Below are 21,235 nucleotides of genomic sequence, written 5' to 3'. Positions count from 1 at the left end.
CCGTGGGGTACAGGACTGGCTTGAAAATTGTGAGCAAAGAAACTGCCTTCAGTTTGATCCTACTGTGTTCAGGGAAACAGGACTTTGTGCGCATTCTGTGTAAATTAAGCAGGATTTCACTACAGAAATACCTGAGTCCATCCTCATGTTCTCCTTCTGATGGAAAGAACTGAGGAAGGCCCCAGTATTGGCTCACCATTTGGGTTAAGGGACTGCAGCATTAATAGTCCTCTTGATCTGAGGCCAGAGAGGTCTCTGGTTGGGCAGAGTTTGGACAAAGTTTGGACCCCCTGCTTGGGTGAGCAACAGCTGTGTGTTTGTCTTTCAGGGTGGATTCTCTGCCATTCTCTGGGTTAAAGGTGGACGCTCTAGATGGAGCTGGTATGCAGGGTGTCATCAGCTGCCAGCTCCAGGTGCTGTGATGACTAATGGGCTGCTGCAGCCCAGCCTGTCTGACTTTCTCTGTGGCTGCAGGCTGTGCATACCTGGCTTTGTTTGCAGAGGGCTGCATGCCTGCCCTCTGGGTGCCTGGCTGCCGTAAGTGGCAGATTCCCTTGTGTAAAGGCCAGGCAGCCAAGGGTACGAGTGGGGCTGAGGGAACGTGTACAGGCTAGTTGTGTGCATAAAACCAAGTGATTAAACTGACGGTTGGTAGGGGAAAGAAAAAAGCTTTTGGGGCAAGGAGGAAGGAGAGATGGGAAAAGACTAAGAGAGAAATTGCCATGGAATTAAAAATATAAATACATAGATTTCTAAACAGCCAAATCCCAGGACTGCCAAAAATAGGGCTGAAGGTATGGAGCCATAACTGGACAGTGAGGAGCTGGGAGCAAGAGGGTGTCCTTGCACAGCACATGGTGTTACATGCCTTGCTTGATGCTCTCTGTCTGCAAAGCATGTTACAGTCCCCACTCCTGGGACGTGGGTGAATGCAGTCTTACCATCCCTGCTTTACTGATAGTGATTTGGGCAGAGACACTAAGGGAGCTGCCCAAGGCCTCGGACATAGGGGCACAGTGTCGGAGACAGGAGAACTCAGGAGTTCCTGGCTCCAGCCTAGACTGGGCCTCTCTCTAGGATAGTGGTGATCTTGGACATAGTGAATATTCTCCTGCCTTGTAACAATCCTGCTGTGGCCCCAGTTATGTGAAACTAAGGGTGGCTTGACCACCTAGAGTAAGATCTTGTTGCTCTGTCTGTCTCTCCCTGCATTTGGCTGTGTATGGTATTTATAAGATGCCCATTCTTTTGATCTCCAAAGCTGTGATCCTGCAAAGGGACCTACAGCTATGAACCCTGTAGGAGTAAGAATCCATATTTATAGGTCTCTTTGCAGGCTGGAGTCTAAGGGCCAGATTATTAACAGTGTTTATTGTTGTTATTGGTTATTTTTATTACTGTAGTGCCTGGGAGCCCTTGACATGAACCAGGACCCATTGTGCAAGGTGCTGCACAAACAGAACAAATGACTGTCCCTCCCTGCCCCCACGGTTAGAGACAACAGCTGGGTATAGACACAGGGGAGTAGATGAAAACAAGGAGCTAGTATTGGTCAGCATGGTGGGTGGTCTCTGCACACTGACAGCCTGCCTTTTGCTGAGCTGTTTGTAGGCCACAGGGCTGAGGAGGGTCTTTGACAGATAATGAGGTAGCTTTGCAGATGTTTACTGGGAGCAACTCACAAGTGTATGGGGCAGGGTGGCAGAAAGCAGGAAGGTGTTTGTTTGAAAACTTCACCAGTGGGCAGTGGAAGCTGGCCTCCTGGGCTGATCCGAGATGAGGTTGATTTCAGTGAGAGGTGCTTAAATACCTTTTAGAAACCTGGGCCTAAATACTTCTCGCTTTGGTATTTCTCTTGTGTGCTGACTCATTGTCCTGGTAGATTTCCTCCTCAAAAGTTGAACTGTCTATAGAATAGTGGATGTCGGTGATAGCTAAATTAGTATCAGAACCACCCCAAAGCCAGCAAATTCACACTCAAATGCAAATCTAAAGTCTGGGAGCTTTTGAAGTTGGAGTTCAGGTTTGGTCCCATCTCTAGTAATAATTCATGTCTTGTTGCTTACTGAATATTCTGTTCCAGTTGCTTTCCCACCACAGCCTCCCAGCATGCCCGGTGCTGACGGGCGTGGTCTGGACACTGGGACTCAGAGGAAAATGAAATAAAAAGCATGCACACACACATCATGACAGCAGCTGAGCTCTGTGTGAAACTAGGCTCAAACCACCTCGCTCGAGGGAGGAAGGAACTGTCCAAACCTACGGAGCAGGTACCAGGCCACAAAGTCTGGGGCACCCACACCTCCACCATAGCAGCTCGGAAACAAAGAGCCAAGCCTCCTCAGCAGCCCTGATCCACAGGGCATTCTGGGTGGGGGCGGGCCAGGAAGGGAGGGGTATGTTGGGATTGTAGGGGTCTGGCCAGGGCAGACCTGTCTCCTAGGGATTGTCCACCCCAGCATGCTCCAATGGGTTTATGAAGCAAAGGTACAACTTAGAGCAACCCTGAGGGCTCACTTAGCCTGTGCCTGGGGCATGCTGGCCTGTGCAACCCAGAAGAGAGGAGGCTTAAGCTGGCCCCCACTCTATCGCTGGGCCAGTGTGTAAGAAACATGTGCAGTTACGTTGGATGGAGGGAATCTAAACTCATGGTTCACGGCGTAAGGCAACCTCTAACGGCCACGGGGTAAGAAGAATGTTCTTCTAGGGGCAAGTTATCCCATAACTATCTTCTCTGGGGTTGGTTCCCTTTCCTCCTGTCATAAAAATAAAGGGAAGGCTAACCACGTTTAAATCCCTCCTGGCCAGAGGAAAAAACCCTTTCACCTGTAAAGGGTTAAGAAGCTAAAGATAACCTCGCTGGCACCTGACCAAAATGACCAATGAGGAGACAAGATACTTTCAAAGCTGGAGGGGGGGGAACAAAGGGTTCTCTCGGTCTGTGTGTTGCCTTTGCTGGGACCAGAGCAGGAATGCAGGTCAGAACTCCTGTAAAGGGCTAATAAGCAATCTAGTTAGATATGTGTTAGATTCTGTTTTGTTTAAATGGCTGATAAAATAAGCTGTGCTGAATGGAATATATATTCCTGTTTTTGTGTCTTTTTGTAACTTAAGGTTTTGCCTAGAGGGATTCTCTATGTTTTGAATGTGATTACCCTGTAATGTATTTATCATCCTGATTTTACAGAGGTGATTCTTTTATTTTTTCTTCAATTAAAATTCTTCTTTTAAGAACCTGATTGCTTTTTCATTATTCTTAAGATCCAAGGGTTTGGGTCTGTGTTCACCTATGCAAATTGGTGAGGATTTTTATCAAGCCTTCCCCAGGAAAGAGGGTGTAGGGTTTGGGAGCATTTTGGGGGGAAAGACTTTTCCAAGCAGGCTCTTTCCCTGATATATATTTGTTAGACGCTTGGTGGTGGCAGCAATAAAGTCCAAGGGCAAAAGGTAAAATAGTTTGTACCTTGGGGAAGTTTTAACCTAAGCTGGTAAAAATAAGCTTGGGGGTTTTCATGCAGGTCCCCACATCTGTACCCTAGAGTTCAGAGTGGGGAAGGAACCTTGACACCTCCGAAGTCTGTAATGTGAAAAACTGCTGTCTGACTTAATTTGCAACTTACTTAATTTGCTACTCACACAAACTGAGCATGCTCAGTAACATTTGCTGAAGCCACTGCCCTTACCGGCACCAGGTACTTCAGAGACGGGATACTGGTCTGGCGATTGCTAGCTCTCTAATGGGTGCCTACTGATTGCTGTGCTTTTTAAGCACCAGAGAGACTTAGCGACAGCCTCACAAAGGATTGGCAGGAATCAGTGCCCTGGTAGATGGTTATTAACACCGTGTTGAACTGGATCAGTGATTTTTCAACCAGTGTTCCTTCTAATTTTTCCCACCCATGTGCGGAATGAATTTTGTTATGTGCACCAATATGGAGGTGATGTGTGACACATCACCTTCATATCGGTGCACATAAAAAAATTCATGTGGTGGGGGTGGGGCCAAGGGGTTGAAAGTGGGGCAGAGGGTTGGGGTGTGAGGGCTCCGACTGGGGATGCGGGCTCTGGGGTGGGGCCGGGGGTGAGGGTTTTGGGGTGCAGGAGGATGCTCCGGGGCTACAGCGGGGACAGAGGACTCCCCCCCCCGGGGGGTTGGGCTAGGTGGGGCTGGGGGAGGGGAACCCCTCCCTCGGCTGTGGCAGGTCCCCAGGTGGGTTCCCTGAGTGCCTGCATGGCGCTAAGATGGCTGCTGGGCGGCCACGCAGCTTACAGGGAACTTAGTTCTCAACCTGTTTGTCATTGTGGACTGCATATGCAGCTCTCTATGTGGGCCACAGCCACACAATACATCACATGGGCTGCAGCTGTGTTCTGATGGGGCTGCAAGCGGGCTGCGGATTGAGAACCACTGAACTAGATTGTGCTGTAGACCTCTTGAGAATACTTGACAGTGGTTGCTTGTAACAGGCTTGTCTACTGCCGTTTGTTGTGTCTATTTAGAGTGTAAGCTCTCCAGGGCAAAGCCTGTCTCTTTCTCTGTACAATGCCCTGTCCAGTAGGGCCACGATCCCTGCTAGAGGCTTGTCTGGGCTGCTAGGTTCTAGTGTAATACAGATAACACTAACGGGGTTCCCATTGTCTGGGTGTAGCCAGGCCTCTCCTGGGAGAGGCTGGAGGAAACTGCGGGAGGGATAGCTCAGTGGTTTGAGCACTGGCCTGCTAAACCCAGGGTTGTGAGTTCAATCCTTGAGGGGGCCATTTAGGGATCTGGGGCAAAAACTGGGGACTCGTCTTGCTTTGGGCAGGGGGTTGGACTTAGATGACCTCCTGAGGTCCCTTCCAACCCTGATATTCTATGATTCTAAACCCTGTGTTAGTCCTTGCCTGTGCTTGCTGTTCATTTCATTTCCGCTGCCTGGAAGCTCTGTTGGGTGCTGCTGGCTTTATGCCATCGCAGCCAACCCATGGAAATGCCTGGGCCTTGCTGAATAAAGAGGCTGTTGATGTGGCTGGGGAGGTGCTGGTATGAAAGGTGAATAGCTGCTTTTGACAGGAACCAAGTGGGTGCTCTTTTCTGTCTGTTTGTTGTCTCCCAGCCTGTACTGGCTCTGATTCCATGGGAAATCAAACTAAGCTGAAATGCATATGCAGGGCCCGATCCTGCTCCATTGGAGTCAGTGGTAGTTTAGCTATTGGGTTTGGTGGGAGCAGAATCGGGCCCTTAAAAGGAGGTTTCTTGTAAAAGAATGTGGTTGGCTGCACCTTGGAGGCAAAAGGGAGTGCACAGGGAACGGGTAGCTACAGGGCACCTTTTTATGGCCCCCTGGATGCTTAAAGTGGCTGGGAGCTGTCCTCATCCCTCTCCCCAATGTAAACGGCAGCACCTCCAAAGCAAGCTCTATCTGTCAACGATTGCCCCCAGCACAGCCCAGAGCAGCTGCAGAGCAGTGTGCTCCCAGCCTCCCCTGAAGCGCTCCCACTGCAGGGGTTCAAGGGGGGGGTGCACTGACATGGCTTTGTGGGGGTCCAGGACTGAAGTAATGGGGTGCTGCAGGTCTGTGCATTGACAGAGTGAGGGGATGTGTTTGTGGGGAGTGTGTGTGTGGGGGGTGTTTCTGGACTACAATAGCAGGGCTGTTGGGGAGCAGAGTACACTGGCACATGCTCTGCCTTTGCCTCTGGATCTTCAGCCTATCTCCTCCATCCCACGCTTCCACAGCAAGACTAAAACCAACCAAAACAAACTGCAAAGCCCCTGGAAAGTGGGGGTCTTCTGAGCACCTCATGCCTCCCAGAGAGGTTCTCCCCTTCCCATGGGCATTGCCGACTTCCCAGGAGGAGAGCTGACGTCTCAGCAAGGACAATACAGTAGAACCTTAGAGTTACGAACAGCTCGGGAATGGAGGTTGGTTGTAGCTCTGAAATGTTCCTAACTCTGAACAAAAGGTTATGGTTCTTTCAACTGTTTGCAACAGAACATTGACTTAATACAGCGTTTACTCCTGGGGGCATTCTGTGCCAAAAAATAAAAATTCTGTGCACGATATTTTAAAATTTTGCAAAATTCTGCAAATTTTATTTGTCAAAATAACACTACATAATCACTCCAGTTTCAATTATTTTGGTAATTTATTTCCAAATACTTGTCAGCAACTATGTCTGTAACTATACAGATGCACACACAAATTCCAGGAGTAGGGAATTAAAGAAACCCCTATTACTACCCAGTTCCTGTTTCTCTGCCCCCTTCACATCTCCTGCCCAGCCCAGCCATCGTGCCCCCCAGCCAATACACCCAAACCCCCTTCCCCCCCCCAGAGCCCAGCCGCAGGGCCCCACTTGCCCAGACTCCCACCCCCCTTCTCCCCAGAGCCCAGGGATCCAGAGGGAGACATAGCCTGATGCTCGATCCCAGGCTTGTATGGAGTTTCCTGTGCGCCGCCTTGTCCTTCCCTCAGAGTATGCTGGGAATTGCAGCAGCCAGGAACCCTCTTGTTCCCTTCACCTCCCCCCAGCAGTGTCTTCTATGTGTAAGCTGGGATATGCCAGGTCCAGCGTCCCCTAGTGGCCACCAGCAGCACTGCAGCCCGTTTCTGTGGGGGGAAAGGAAATTCTGTGTGCATGACGTTAATTTCTGCAAAATTCTGCATTGCGCAGTGGTGCAGAATTCCCCCAGGAGTAAGCTTTGAAACTTTACTATGCAGAAGAAAAATGCTGCTTTTAACCAGCTTAATTTAAATGAAACAAGCACAGAAACGGGTTCCTTACCTTGTTAAACATTTTTTTAAAACTTTCCCTTTATTTTTTTCATAGTTTCTATTTAACACAGTACTGTGCTGTATTTGCTTTTTTGTGTGTGTCTCTGCTGCTGCCTGATTGCTTACTTCTGGTTCCAAATGAGGGGTGTGGCTGACGAGTGAGTTTGTAACTCTGGTGTTTGTAACTCTGAGGTTCAACTGCTATGATCCCCAGACTGTGAGGTGTGCTCCCCTCCGGGGGTGCAGAGGAACATTTGTGACGGTAGGGCACAATGGGGTCTGGGCCAGCCCCCATGGGGGCCAGGGAGGAGTGCCTCTCAGCCCCGCTCTGTCCCCATCTCTGCTCTGGCCCAGTCACAGCGACAACTCTGGCCCTGGCTTTGGCCCCTGGCTTCTGGCCCCTCTCTCAGCCATGGTGCCAGCTCCAGGTTTGGCCCCAGCCCTGGCTTGCGGCTCCTGGCCCTGGCCCTGGTCCCAGCTCCAGACCTAGGCTCCTGGGTGGGCAAGACCAGGTAAGGGGAGATGCGACCAAAAAAGTTTGGAGACCACTATTCTACTTTAATTTCCCCAAATTACCCAGCATACTTTGATTTATGTTACATGTAATTTATTCCCCTTGGCCCCCACCTGGCACTAAAATCCCTGTTGATCTAATTAAAGCAAACCAAGGCATCCAGCAGGGAGGCAGTGAAGGATGACTGGAGGAGAGACCGTCGGGCTTAGGCAATGGGGCTGCTTGTTTTGCTAAAAGTGTGGGGGCATTGTCTAACCCAGGAAATGAGGGCCAGAGGTGCAGGGTGGTGGGGAAATGAAGGGCTCAGGTCTTCCCGGGCCGAGTGAGTTTAGGGCTCAAGTCAGGCGGGATGAAGGATTTTTGGGAGGGCTAGTGACATGATTATTTCTGGGCTGGCCTGTCAAACCATCCCAGGATCATTTAGCTCTTCCCTGGTGATCTAGTGGTTAGGATTTGGCACTCTCACCGCCATGGCCCAGGTTCGATTCCCGGTCAGGGACCAATATTCTGGGGGGAGGGATAGCTCAGTGGTTTGAGCATTGGCCTGCTAACCCCAGGGTTGTGAGTTCAATCCTTGAGGGGGCCATTTAGGGATCTGGGGCAAAAATTTTGGATTGGTCCTGCTTTGAGCGGGGGGTTGGACTAGATGATCTCCTGAGGTCCCTTCCAACCCTGATATTCTATGATTCTATGAACTGAGGGTGTGTGGGAGGCTCTGGGTGGCAACCAGTGCCCTCTGCAGGAGAAGTGGATCCTGGCAGCTCTGCTGCAGCCTGTACCCTTTGCCATCTTGGAGTGTAAGCCAGTCATGGTAGCCACCAGCCAGTTTATGTGTGCTGTACAGCACCTAGTGCAGTGAGACCTTAATCCCTAGCTCTAGGATGCTATCACAGTGTACGTTATTTCAGTGGGCTATTCAATTTCAGGGCTGGGGACTGCTGGGCCCCACTGGCTGCAGGGCTGTGTGCGATCTGGGGCTTGCCATGTTCGCTTTCAGCTGTAGAGTCCAGAGTTGCCAGCAATGTCAGTGGGACAAAGGGAGGTCTGGGGGTCCCCACACTCATTTCAGGGCTATTTGGTCTCTTCTTCTGCCCTTCATGCCCTCCCTACTGGTTCGTGCTCTGCTGCCCGTCCTGCATGACCACTGCAGAAGAGTGCTGGAGAACTGGGTATGCCCAGGTAGGGGGTTGGCATGGGGGTGGGGGGAAATCCTGCCTTTTAATGCAAACTCTGCCAGTGACTTTGTGGGCTCCCCTGGCAGCACTTAAAGGGCTGGGTCCTGTGGCGGGGAGAGGGAGGCTGAGCTTCCTCCCCTGCCCTTGGCTTCAGCACTCCCCAGGGTCTGGCCCAAAGAGAAGGGGAAAGCGTTGTGGGTCTACCAAAGCCTTTAAAGGGCAACGATCCTTTTTGCTCCCCTCCTGGTCTCTCCCCACCTCTATCGCTCCCCCCCTGCCCCCGCTGTTCTGCCTCCCATCCCTATGCTATCTCAGCCCCTGCACCCTAGAGCCGAGCAGGGCTGCCAGGCCTTGCTCTGAGCTTGCTTAGCCCTTCTCAGCCTTGCCAGCCCCATGTATTCACAAATCTTGAGTTGGGCCCCCTAAAAATAATGGGAGTGGCTTAAAAACCCTAATTTTGACCAAGAACAGCCTATTTCTGGCTCCCTGAGCCTTCGGGGGGGTGTCTCGCTTTCCGGCTTGTCTCTGCCAGAAATGGACATTTTTTTTTTTTTTAAAGGAAAGCTGAGATTTTGCTGTATTCATTTGACTCCAGGAGATGAGGCTAGCCACCAACAGCATGAGGCTCATGAGACTTGGCTGCCTTGCCTCCTGGAGGAGAGACCTCTGACTCCACCTGTGGGTCTTGGCTCTGTAGTGGTAGGCTGTGAAAAGTGGCGCCCAGAGACTGAAAAAGAGGAGAAGGAATGTGGGGAGGAGAGCAATACGTAATGATAAAATCCCCACGCGGCGTATAACGCATATGGAGGGTCCCTGTGTGCCAGCCGAGGTCTTGTGACTCTTCTGGCCCTTGGGCTGCTCCGAAGCTGGTTGGAGTCTGTCCTGTTGCACGTATTCCAATGGGAACAAAGCTGGACAAGCCTGACCTCTTTGAAGCATGTGGGTGAGAGAGGCTGGTAATAGTGGCCGTTGCTTGGGGCAGGATTATTTGCATCCTGGTAGTGTGTAGCGGCCCTGTTGAGATTGGGGCCTTCTCAGGAGAGATTGCCCCTGCCCCAGATAAGACAAGGGCTGTTTATTCCCAAGGCACAGAGACCAACTGACCCTCCCAGGGCTGTGCCGGGAGTTGGTGGCAGCAGGGAGTAGAATGTAGCTCTCTGGAATCCCAGGCCAGTGCCTGACCCACTCAGCCATCTCGGGCGGTTGGACTGAGCATGGCAGGAGGTGGGATCCTGAGCTGGATGCACCCACACTCTGAGCTGGTGCAGCCGCGGGGGGAAATACCGAATTGGAGAACCAATGGCCAGACAGTGGGCCACTGGGCTGTATGGGCCGATGGCCTGTCTGAGCCAATGCAAGAGGCAAGCCGAGTTTGACCCTTCCAAGAAAGAAGAGTGCCAGAAAATCCATGATGTGCACCAGGGACCTTGCTATTGCTGTTGTACATGGAAGGTGCTCAGATGCCATGGTGATGGGCAGCAGTGTAAAGCCCTCAGGGAGATAGGTAGCGGCAGGACACAGACCGAGGTGGGTCCCTGGCTGAGCCGATGTGCTGACTCTTCTGTGCTGGTGGGGCTGAGCTCAGCTGTGCCTTCAGCTCTGTTCCTGGTGGGCCCAGCCCGGAGCCCCTGCTGTCCACGGCAATTCATGCTGATTGTTGTGTCTCTTTCTTTTCAGCTCAGGGCAGCTCCTGCCGAGAGGGAAGATTCCCTTTTCCAAGGACACACAGAGCCTTGCTCTCCCCTCCCTACTACCCCCCACTGACGCTCTGGGATCTCGCCCTGCATCACAGATGCCCTGCCCATTGCTCATCCTGGTCCTGCTGGTGCTCGCTCCAGCAGGTGAGTGGGGCTGGGCGGTGTGGGGCACTTCAGGATGGGAGGTGGGGCACTAGGATGGTGCAATGCCCCGAGTGAGACCTTTGGCCTGAGTTACAATCCCCACAGGCTGCCGTAGGCCCAGGTCCCATTCCCATTGGGGTCAGTGGGGGCTGTGACTTGGGGAGGAACAGGATCGGGACCTTTCTCCATGGCGCTGACTCCTGGGATGTGTGGTGTGAGCGTCAGGATTTCAGAGGGGGCTGGAGCTCATCTGGCGATGACGTGAGACCCTCTCGCCCGGCTGTCTCTCCCCTCTGCTCCTCAGCCCTTGCAGGGCGGGAAGAAGGAGCAAAGAGCCCAGCAGCTCGGTGCGGCTTTGCTCCCTCCTCTCCTGTGAGCACCAGGGCAAAAAGGTTCTTCTCCCCCCCCGGCCCTGCTCCTTCCCTCCAGCACCCAGTCTGGGAAGGAGCAGAGGGAAGATGAAGAACCTCTGGAGCTTCCCCCCTCCTCCCCAGCCTGGAAGGGGGAGAGAGGACCATTCTGCAGCCCTCCCAGGGCTGGGAGAGGGATGGAGACCCCAGGAGGAGCAGAGGTGAGGCTGGAGGGGGCAGAATGGATGGTGGGGATAGGATTAATTGTTGGGCAGGGGACGGACAGATGTGGGGCGAAAACTCCAGCAGAAGGGGCCAGATCATCTCCCGCAATACAGTACCTGTCACCTATGTGCTGGGTGTGGGCAGGGGAGCAGGCCATCAATAGATGGACTGATGAACCACAATAGAGTCTTTGGCCCTGCAATTGATCCCATGGGAGTCTCTGGGAACAGATGTTCTCAGACACGTCTCAGATCTGGAGGTTTCAGCTGGGCTGTCAGGAGAATGGTCTGTCTGGCTGCATTTCAGTTGCTCCCACTCCTGACTGAAACCTCAACACAGACATAGTGTTTGTTTCCCACTTTGGGTGTAAACTTAGATAGGTTTTGACTTCCCTAGAGTCACAGCACCTGGCTGTGGTCCTTGGGAGGGGCATGCTGGTGGGTGGGAGATGTTCTGGCAGCAAAGGGCAGAGGCAGGCATGGTGCCGGTGGGAGAAACATGCTCACCAGCAGCCCTTGCTACACTGTTGGGAGAGAGGTCGCTTGGTTTCCCCCTGCACCCACTGCAAGGGGAGACTGGCAGGGCGGGACCAGAGCCGTGGCCCAGTATTGCTGGTAGCACTAGTGGCCTCCGTGCTTGTGTTCACAGGAGCTTCTGCAGCCATCTCATGGCTGGCTCCTCTGGAGCAACATTGGCAAAGGCGAATTCTCCAGCTGTGCCCCCACACTGGGGCAGCCCTATCAAATCCAGAGGTGGAGCAGCCCCATTAGATCATGTAGTCCTGCTTGCTGCCAATGCCATAGAGGATTGAAAGACGGATCTTGTGTGGCAGGGAGACCAGCTGAATTCAGATGTCTTTGTTTGTCCCACCTCCAAGTCCTGGAGGAGCTGTTTAATTGGCGATGCGCCATGGAAGTGTGGGGCTGGAGGAAGAGGCTCCAGCGGTGTGACTCTTGTCCAGCTCAGGGGCTTGGAGCCAGGCTGGTTTGTGCCTCTGCAATGGGTGTCCCCAGTAGGCTTGGCAGGGCAGGGCTGAGTGTGGGAAGTTGCAGCCCTGGTCAGATAGTGCAAATGGAAAGGTGGGGGAGCAGGGGTAACGGCTGGGCTGGGAACAGGTTGCAATGGCAGATCAGAGGGAGGGGGAGGAGGGGAGGACCAGAACATCAGGGGGCACTGGACAGTACTGAACCATCTAGCAAAGGGAGGACAAACTACAGCCCGCGGGCCAGATCTGGCCTGTCAGGACTTTCAATCCTGCCCTTGGGATTGCCAGCCCCGTGGTGCAGCACGGGTTAAGGCAGGCTCCCTGCCTGTCCTGGCCCCATGCCACTCCCGGAAGCGTCCGGCACCATGTCCCTGGGGCCGGAGGAGGGGGGCAGAGGGCTCCGTGCGCTGCCCTCGCCTTCAGGCACTGCCCCCCCACATCTCCCATTGCTGAGAACAGGGAACTGTGGCCAATGGGAGCTTTGGGGGTGGGACCCACAAGCAAGGGAAGGGCGCACCCAGCTGCCTGCCCCACCCCCAGGAGCCACTGCTGGATATGCTGGCCACTTCTGGGAGCGGCGCAGGGCCGGGATAGGCAGGGAGCCTGCCTTAGCCCTGCTGCACACTGCTGCCATCCCGGAGCAGCTCGAGGTATGCGGTGCTGGGCCAGAGCCCTCACCCCAACCCCCTGTCCTGAGCCCCCTCCTACACTCCGCACCCCCTCCTGCACCCCAACCCCTTGCCCTGAGCCCCTTCCTGCACACCGGACCCACTCCCACACGCCGCACTCCCTCCTGCACCCCAACCGCCTACCCCAGCCCTACATTCATGGCCCTGCATACAATTTTCCCACCCAGATGTGGCCCTCAGGCCAAAAAGTTTGCCCACCCCTGATCTAGCAGGTCTCGTTTTCACAAACTTGGTTTAAAGGCCAGCACAGATAGCTCCCAGAGAGGGAGAGACAGGCAGGTGAGGTAGGGTCACTCCCTGACTTGGCTGGAGGTTTGATAAAGTCAAACCTCTGGCTCCATCTAGTGTCTGAGAAGGAGTCACACACATCTTCCACTGGGCTTTATTCCAGCTTGCAAGGACTGATGTGGCTGCTGCGCAGTACCTGTTAATTGCCTAACACCTGTGGCAGCTGCAGGATGGTAGGAGTCCAGAGTGGTGTCACCACCCCCGCTTCCAGAGCTGGGATAATTTTCAGATTTTGTTTTTTCTTGAAACATCTAAGCCACACTGAGCGCCTAGTGTGAGAAGTGCTGGATCTAAAGCGAACTTCCTACAGCATAAAATCCGTGGCGTACTGCCTTTCCCGAGCCGATTCCTTCTTTCCTTTTTCTCTAGTCTCCACTTTTCCCTAGGCCGTGATGTCTTTCCTCACTCTCTTCCTTTGCCTGTGTTCCCCTTGTATGAGTTAGTCCATTATTTTTCCTCCTTTTAAAATATTTCACTCCCTCTCTTTTTTCCTCTAAAAAAATCTCTTTCTCAGGGCATGTTCACACTAATAATTTAAGTCTACCTAAGTTACATCGATATACAGTAGTTCAATTGCTTTTGCCTGTCCACACCACATTTCTTGTTTCGGTGGTGTGCGTCCTCATTAGCCGTGCGTGCATCAATGTGGATAGCAGTGCAACATGGGTAGCTATCCCTATAGGCGGCGTGTGACCTGCTGGCTGGGGTAGGCTAATACCAGCCCCGCCCCTTCTGCCAGAGGCCCCGCCCCTTCTGCCCCAAGCCCAGAGGCCCCCCACCATGGCCTTCAGCCCCTGCCCCAGGCTTGTGCCCCCAACCCTGGAGCACCGGGAGGGTGGATGGCGCGGGCCCAGCCCCGGAGCACCAGAGTGCTAAGCAGGAGGGAGCCTGGGGACGGAGTGTGGGTGGGGCCATGCCTGGCTGTTTGGGTAGGCACAGCCTCCCGCAGCCTATGATATCCGCTGCCCATGGCTATCCCACTGTGCAACTCACTACCATCTGGCGCAAAGTGTTTTGAGAAGGGTTTGCAAAGCCTTATGGGGGCAATGAGTCACGCAGGGGTGACTGGGAACATGGGGTCAATGTCCCATGATGCAGTTTTCTCCATCCCATAATATTATCTGCATCCTATAATGTTTCATGCCTCTTTTCAAAATCCCCACAAACCTGTGCATCTGCCGTCTTTGTGAGAAGCATGGATCCTGCACAGCTTTTCAGTATTGTGCTGACCGACACCGACATAATGTGCCTGGTACTTCAGTATTTCCAGAGCTGCTGGAGGAGCTGCGAAGGATCTGACAGTGCCTTGCAGGATGCCTTGCTGACCTGATACTGAAAGAAACAATTCAAGATTGCTGTTGGCATTCACTGAGCAGCTGCACGTGGTGGAGTGCCGGTTCCGGGCCCAGGAAACAAGCACTGAGTGGTGGGATCACATCGTTATGTAGGTATGGGATGACAAGCAGTGACTGCAGAGCTTTCGGATGCTCAAAGCCACATTTCTGGATCAGCTTGCGGAACCAGCCCTTCAGCGCAGCAACACCAAAATTAGAGCTCCACTGACGGTGGATAAGTCAGTGGCAATTGCCGTGTGGAAGCTTGCAACACCAGATTGCCACTGATCAGTTGAGAATCAGTTTGGAATTCGAAAATCCACTGTGGGGGTTGCTGTGAAGCAACTGTCCAGGGCAATTAATTATGTCCTGATACAAAGGACAGTGACTCTGGGCAATGTGCAAAACATAGTGGATGGTTTTGCATCAGTGGGGTTCCCGAACTGTGGTGGGGCAACAGATGTCATGCATGTCACTATCTTGGCACCAGACCATCTTGCCATGGAGTACGTCAACAGAAGGAGCTACTTGTCTACGGTATTGCAAGTGCTGGTGGATCACTGGATGTTTTACCGACATCAGTGCGGGCTGGTCAGGGAAGGTGCATAGCATCATCTTTAAAAACACAAGCCTATTCAGGAAGATGCAAGCAGGGATTTTCTTTCCAGACTGGTGGATTACCACTGGGGATGTGGAAATGCCAGTCGTGATCCTGGGCAACACAGTCTGTCCCTTGCTCCGATGGCTCATGAAGCTGTACACCGGCCACCTTGACAGCAGCAAGAAAAGCTTCAACTACAGGCTCAGCAGGGGCAGCATAACTGTTGAATGTGTCTTTGGCCATTTGAAAGGCTGCTGGTGCTCTCTACTCATGGATTGGTTATAGCTGCCTGCTGTGCACTTCATAATATCTGTGAAGCAAAGGGGAGAAAAGTTCCGCCAGGGTGGAGTGCGGAGGTGGAATAGCTGGCTGCTGATTTGGTAGGGGTAGTGCAGCAGCCCTGGAAAATATGTGGAATGTGATGGGGGGTGGGGCATGTAGGGAGGTTCTGGAATGCAGTTATCGATAGACTGCAGTGGGAGGTAAGCACGGATGGCTTAGATTCATAGATACTAAGGTCAGAAGGGACCATTATGATCATCTAGTCCGACCTCCTGCACAATGCAGGCCATAGAATCTCACCCACCCACTCCTGCAAAAAACCTCTCACCTATGTCTGAGCTATTGAAGTCCTCAAATCGTGGTTTAAAGACTTCAAGGAGCAGAGAATCCTCCAGCAAGTGACCCGTGCCCCACGCTGCAGAGGAAGGCAAAAAACCTCCAGGGCCTCTTCCAATCTGCCTTGGAGGAAAATTCCTTCCCGACCCCAAATATGGCGATCAGCTAAACCCTGAGCATATGGGCAAGATTCACCAGCCAGATACCCAGGAAAGAATTTTCTGTAGTAACTCAGATCCCACCCCATCTAACATCCCATCACAGGCCATTAGGCCTATTTACCATGAATATTTAAAGATCAATTAATTACCAAAATCATGTTATCCCATCATACCATCTCCTCCATAAACTTATCAAGTTTAATCTTAAAGCCAGATAGGTCTTTTGCCCCCACTGCTTCCCTTGGAAGGCTATTCTAAAAGTTCACTCCTCTGATGGTTCGAAACCTTTGTCTAATTTCAAGTCTAAACTTCCCAATGACCAGTTTATATCCATTTGTTCTTGTGTCCACATTGGTACTGAGCTTAAATAATTCCTCTCCCTCTCCGGTAGTTATCCCTCTGATCTATTTATAGAGAGCAATCATATCTCCCCTCCACCTTCTTTTAATTAGGCTAAACAAGCCAAGCTCCTTGAGTCTCCTTTCATAAGACAGGTTTTTCATTCCTCAGATCATCCTAGTAGCCCTTCTCTGTACCTGTTCCAGTTTGAATTCATCCTTCTTAAACATGGGAGACCAGAACTGCACACAGTATCCCAGGTGAGGTCTCACCAGTGCCTTGTATAACGGTACTAAAACCTCCTTATCTCTACTGGAAATACCTCGCCTGATGCATCCCAAGACTGAATTAGCTTTTTTCACGGCCATATCACATTGGCAGCTCATAGTCATCCTGTGGTCATCCAATACTCCGAGGTCCTTCTCCTCCTCCGTTACTTCTAATTGATGCGTCCCCAGCTTATAACTAAAATTCTTGTTATTAATCCCTAAATGCGTAACCTTACACTTCTCACTATTAAATTTCATCCTATTACTATTACTCCAGTTTACAAGATCATCCAAATCTTCCTGTATGATATCCCGGTCCTTCTCTAAATTGGCAATACCTCCCAGCTTTGTATCATCCACAAACTTTATTAGCACACTCCCAGTTTTTGTGCCGAGGTCAGTAATAAAAAGATTAAATAAGATTGGTCCCAAAACCGATCCCTGAGGAACTCCACTGGTAACCTCCCTCCAGCCTGACAGTTCACCTTTCAGTAGGACCCTCTGTAGTCTCCCTGTTAACCAATTCCTTATCCACCTTTCAATTTTCATATTGATCCCCATCTTTTCCAATTTAACTAGTAATTCCCCATGTGGCACCATATCAAACGCCTAACTGAAATCTAGGTAAATTAGATCCACTGCGTTTCCTTTGTCTAAAAAATCTGTTACTTTCTCAAAGAAGGAGATCAGGTTGGTTTGGCATGATCTACCTTTTGTAAAACCATGTTGTATTTTGTCCCATTTACCATTGACCTCAATGTCCTTAACTACTTTCTCCTTCAGAATTTTTTCCAAGACCTTGCATAGTACAGATGTCAAACTAACAGGCCTGAAGTTACCCGGATCACTTTTTTTTCCTTTCTTAAAAATAGGAACTATGTTAGCAATTCTCCAATCATACGGTACAACCCCTGAGTTTACAGATTCATTAAAAATTCTTGCTAATGGGCTTGCAATTCCATGTGCCAATTCCTTTAATATTCTTGGATGAAGATTATCTGGGACCCCCGATTTAGTCCCATTAAGCTGTCCGAGTTTCGCTTCTACCTGAGATGTGGTAATATCTACTTCCATATCTTCATTTCCATTTGTCATGCTACCATTATCCCTAAGATCCTCTTTAGCCTTATTAAAGACTGAGGCAAAGTATTTGTTTAGATATTGGGGCATGCCTAGATTATCCTTGACCTCCACTCCATGCTCAGTGTCCCACGTCTTCTTTCTTTGTTTTCTTCTTATTTATATGGCTATAGAACCTTTTACTATTGGTTTTAATTCCCTTTGCAAGGTCCAACTCTACTTGACTTTTAGCCTCTCTCACTTTATCCCTCCATGTTCTGACCTCAATAAGGTAGCTTTCCTTGTTGATCCTTCCCATCTTCCACTCCCTGTATGCTTTCTGCTTTTTCTTAATCACCTCTCTGAGATGCTTGCTCATCCAGCTTGGTCTACAACTCCTGCCTATGATTTTTTTCCCCTTTCTTGGGATGCAGGCTTCCGATAGCTTCTGCAGCTTTGATTTAAAGTAATACCAGGCCTCATCTGCCCTTAGATCCATAAGTTCTTCAATCCAATCCACTTCCCTAACTAATTTCCTTAATTTTTGAAAGTCAGCACTTTTGAAATAAAAAACCCTAGTTACAGATTTATTTTTGTTAATCCTTCCTTCCATTCAGTTTGAACTGAATTAGCTCATGATCACTTGAACCAAGATTGTCCCCTACAACCATTTCTTCTATGAGGTCCTCACTACTCACCAAAACCAAATCTAAAATGGCATCCCCTCTAGTCGGTTCAGCAACTACTTGATGGAGGAATCCATCAGTTATCACATCTAGGAAAATCTGAGCCCTATTATTATTACTAGCACTCATCCTTCAGTCTATATCTGGGAAGTTAAAGTCTCCCATGATAACGCAGTTTCCATTAGTATTTACTTCATTAAAAACATTAAAGAGGGCTCTATCCATATCCAGATTAGGTCCCGGCAGTCTATAGCACACCCCAAGCATTATCCCAGGGGAGGCTCTCGTAGTTTTCTTCCCCAATGTAATTTTTGCCCAGACAGACTCTGTCTTATCCATTCCATCGCTTCTTATTTCTTTACATTCTACCTCATCATTGATATACGATGCTACTCCACCACCTTTACCTTTATTTCTGTCTTTCCTAAACAGCACGACCCTTCAATACCTGTACTCCAGTCATGACTACTATTCCACCATGTTTCTGCTATCCCTATAATATCTGGTTTCACTTCCTGCACTAGTAGCTCTAGTTCCTCCATTTTGTTACGTAGGCTCCTCGTATTGGTATACCAACATCTTAATTTTTGCTGTTTGGCCTCGCTCACATTCTGTACCCTATTAGGCATGGTCATTCTACAGCCAGTATAACCTACTAGACTGGTATCCACGCTACCCTTCCTCCTTATCTACACATTCTCCTACCCACGGCTGTATCCTTTCTTACTTCATTTTCTTCCCTCTCAATGCTAAAATCCGGCGTGGAGATTACCTGGACATCTCCCAGCCATCTCCCCCAAATTCCTAGTTTAAAGCTCTCTTAATCAGTTGTGCCAGCCTCCATCCTAGAAGTCTATTTCCTTCCCTACTCAGATGAAGTCCGAGAGAGAACTGTCCTCTGTCCATGAATGCCTCCCAGTGGCCATACATCCCAAAGCCCTCCTTATAGCACCACTGCCTAAGCCATCTGTTGATGGTCATAATCTTGTCACACCTTTGTTGCCCTTCTCTAGAAACAAGCAGAATCCCACTAAAGATCACCTGAGCCTCGATTTCCTTAAGCGTCTTCCCCAGCCTAGCATAGTGTCCCTTAATACTTTCCAGCGAGAATCTAGCCATATCATTTGTTCCCACATGAAGGATAATTAGGAGATTCTTTCCTGCTCCCTTTAGGATCCTTTTCAACCTCAGGTCTACATCCCCTATCTTAGCACCTGGAAGACAGCACACCCTTCTATTCTCTGGATCAGCTCTGATTACAGGCCTGTCTATTCTTCTCAGCAAAGAGTCCCCGATCACATAGACCTGCCTTTTCCTGGTGACGGTGCTATTCTCCAGTCTATCCCCTGTCCCCTCTGGCTGCAAGTTCTTTCCATTCCTATTCTCCCTTTTAATCCTCTTCAACCCATCCTGTATCCTCCTGGGGCTCATATTTGGTATAGTCTCCATTGCCTCTTCCCCTTTTCCTATAGGACTAGCCGTTCTTCTCTTCTTCCTTGCCCTTCCACCTTCAATGACTACCTGCTGAGCCCCTTCGTCATTTTCCAACTCTGCAAACCGGTTCTTGAGCTCTATTTCTCATTCACTCGCCCTTCTTTTTCTCTGCCTGGTTCTTTTAGTAACATGCTTCCACTGACCACTTTCCTCACCCAGTCTCCCCTCAGAATTCCTCAGTCCTGCTTCCATCTGCAAGTCTGAGCTTTTCCCTTCAGATACCTCATGCCTTTGCGCCATAATCTGCTCGAACCCCTTTCTAAACTCAACCATTCTTTCCACCTGAAGGTCTGTAAGAGTCTCCAACATGTCACTGAAAAGTGCTATCATGTCCTGCTGAGTCTCTGTCCTTTTGATACGCGTTTCTGCTCTCCACACTCTCCCTTTCCATTCTGTTTGCAAGGCGGCTCCTCCAAGCCCTCTGCTTGGTATCTGCAGCATCAGAGCTTGCAGGATCTCTTAGAACATGTTGTCCTGTGTCCTCTTTCTTCTGCTCTTTATCTTGCTGAGCCGCTCTGCTGATGTGGATGGAGGGATCTCAAGGCCACATTTCCATCTGCAAAAGACATAATGCACGGAGGTACTATTGTGAGTGTATTCACTCCCCTTGATTCACACACGTTACAAGCACTACATTCTCACTTCCCTTTGGGATTCATAGAGCACGGCAGTAGTCCCAGCCATGGTGAGTACTGCCTGGTGGAGCGGTTAATTTGGGACAGTAAGGGTCGGGGAGCACATAGGGATCAGTGGTTGCAGATACAGCAACTGAACCGAATACTGGCACCGTTTTCCACAGGCGGTGGTGATTTTAGCTGATAGCTCACTCCTGAGGGTAACAGAGGCTGAAAGGGAACAGGTCCTGCACACGTCCGGCTGCAGGCTGGGTCTGCGTGCTGCTAGCCTGTGTGCTGCAATGGTGCCTGCTGAAGTAATTGCTGAGTGGTGTGGGATAGTGTCCTACTGCAGTGGAAGAAACAAGACAGCACCCTCCCATACACCTTTGGCAGAGGATTGCAAACCACCTCCAAGAAAGTTTCCTGAAGATCTCTGTGGAGGATTCATGGGACATCCCAGTGCGCATAAACAAACTATTTCACAGGGCCCCCTTTGTCTAACTGTACAGGGGAATGAGAAGCAGACAGTAACTCTACCTCCACTGTTTATTTCACTACCTCTTGTTGCCTGATCAAAAAATAGTAAATGAACAGATGTGTCCCTGCAATATCAAAGCAAACTGCATACTTACCAGAGGTTCCTTCCCCTGCATCTGGCTTGCTGGTGCTGGATGGTAGGGACTGGCTCGACTGTTGTGGCATCAGAAAGAAGTCCTGGCTGGCCACCCCACTGGATTCCCTGGTTGCCTGTCCCCCATACTTCTCCTCCTCCTCTTCCTCACCCAACATCTCCTGCTCACTGTGCATTGCAGGGGCCTGTGTCTCCAGCTCCCCCAAAGTATCCATGGGGAACTTGGGGTCGCTGCCAAGGATGGCACGCAGCTCCTTATAGAAGCGGCATGTCTGCAGCTCTGCACCAGAGTGACTGCCTCCCTTGCCTTCTGGTATGCCTGCCACAGCTCCTTGACTTTCACACAGCACTGCTGTGGGTCCCTGTCGTAGTCCTTTCCCCTGGGGCGATCTGCTCATTATATGTCGCTGTTTCTACTGCTGGATTAGAGTCATGCCAGAACAGCCTCTTTTCCCCACAGACCTAGGAGATCCCCCTCCTCCTGTGTAGCCCAGGCAGGAACATGTTTGCTGTATGGAGCCAGCAGGGTCAACTGGGCAGTTGCTATGTGAACTATCCATGACGACCAAACAGGAAATGGAATTTCAAAAATGTATGGGGC

The 21,235-nt window shown here is 50.7% G+C and overlaps 1 protein-coding gene and 1 long non-coding RNA gene across 5 annotated transcripts in view; one reads left to right on the top strand and one right to left on the bottom strand.

The window, feature by feature from the left end:
• CD276 (CD276 molecule) overlaps nucleotides 1-21,235 on the top strand; it is a 100,347-nt gene that overhangs the window by 31,491 nt on the left and 47,621 nt on the right. For all 4 annotated transcript variants that reach the window (XM_048866152.2, XM_048866151.2, XM_048866150.2 and 1 more), the window contains exon 2: nucleotides 10,125-10,288. In XM_048866152.2, the coding sequence (XP_048722109.1) occupies nucleotides 10,240-10,288 (49 nt within the window). In that variant the 5' untranslated portion in view covers nucleotides 10,125-10,239. The remainder of the gene's footprint in view (nucleotides 1-10,124; nucleotides 10,289-21,235) is intronic.
• On the bottom strand, nucleotides 17,765-21,143 carry LOC142073358 (uncharacterized). Its single transcript, XR_012670188.1, has 2 exons — nucleotides 20,636-21,143; nucleotides 17,765-19,942 (listed from the first exon to the last, which is right to left on the bottom strand). It is a non-coding gene; the product is annotated as an uncharacterized LOC142073358 (long non-coding RNA).

The sequence above is a fragment of the Caretta caretta genome, chromosome 10, assembly GCF_965140235.1.
Source record: "Caretta caretta isolate rCarCar2 chromosome 10, rCarCar1.hap1, whole genome shotgun sequence".
Classification (NCBI taxonomy): Eukaryota; Metazoa; Chordata; order Testudines; family Cheloniidae; genus Caretta; species Caretta caretta.
The sequence above is the reverse complement of the archived record's forward strand: the minus strand, read 5'-3'. Positions and strand labels throughout refer to the sequence as shown.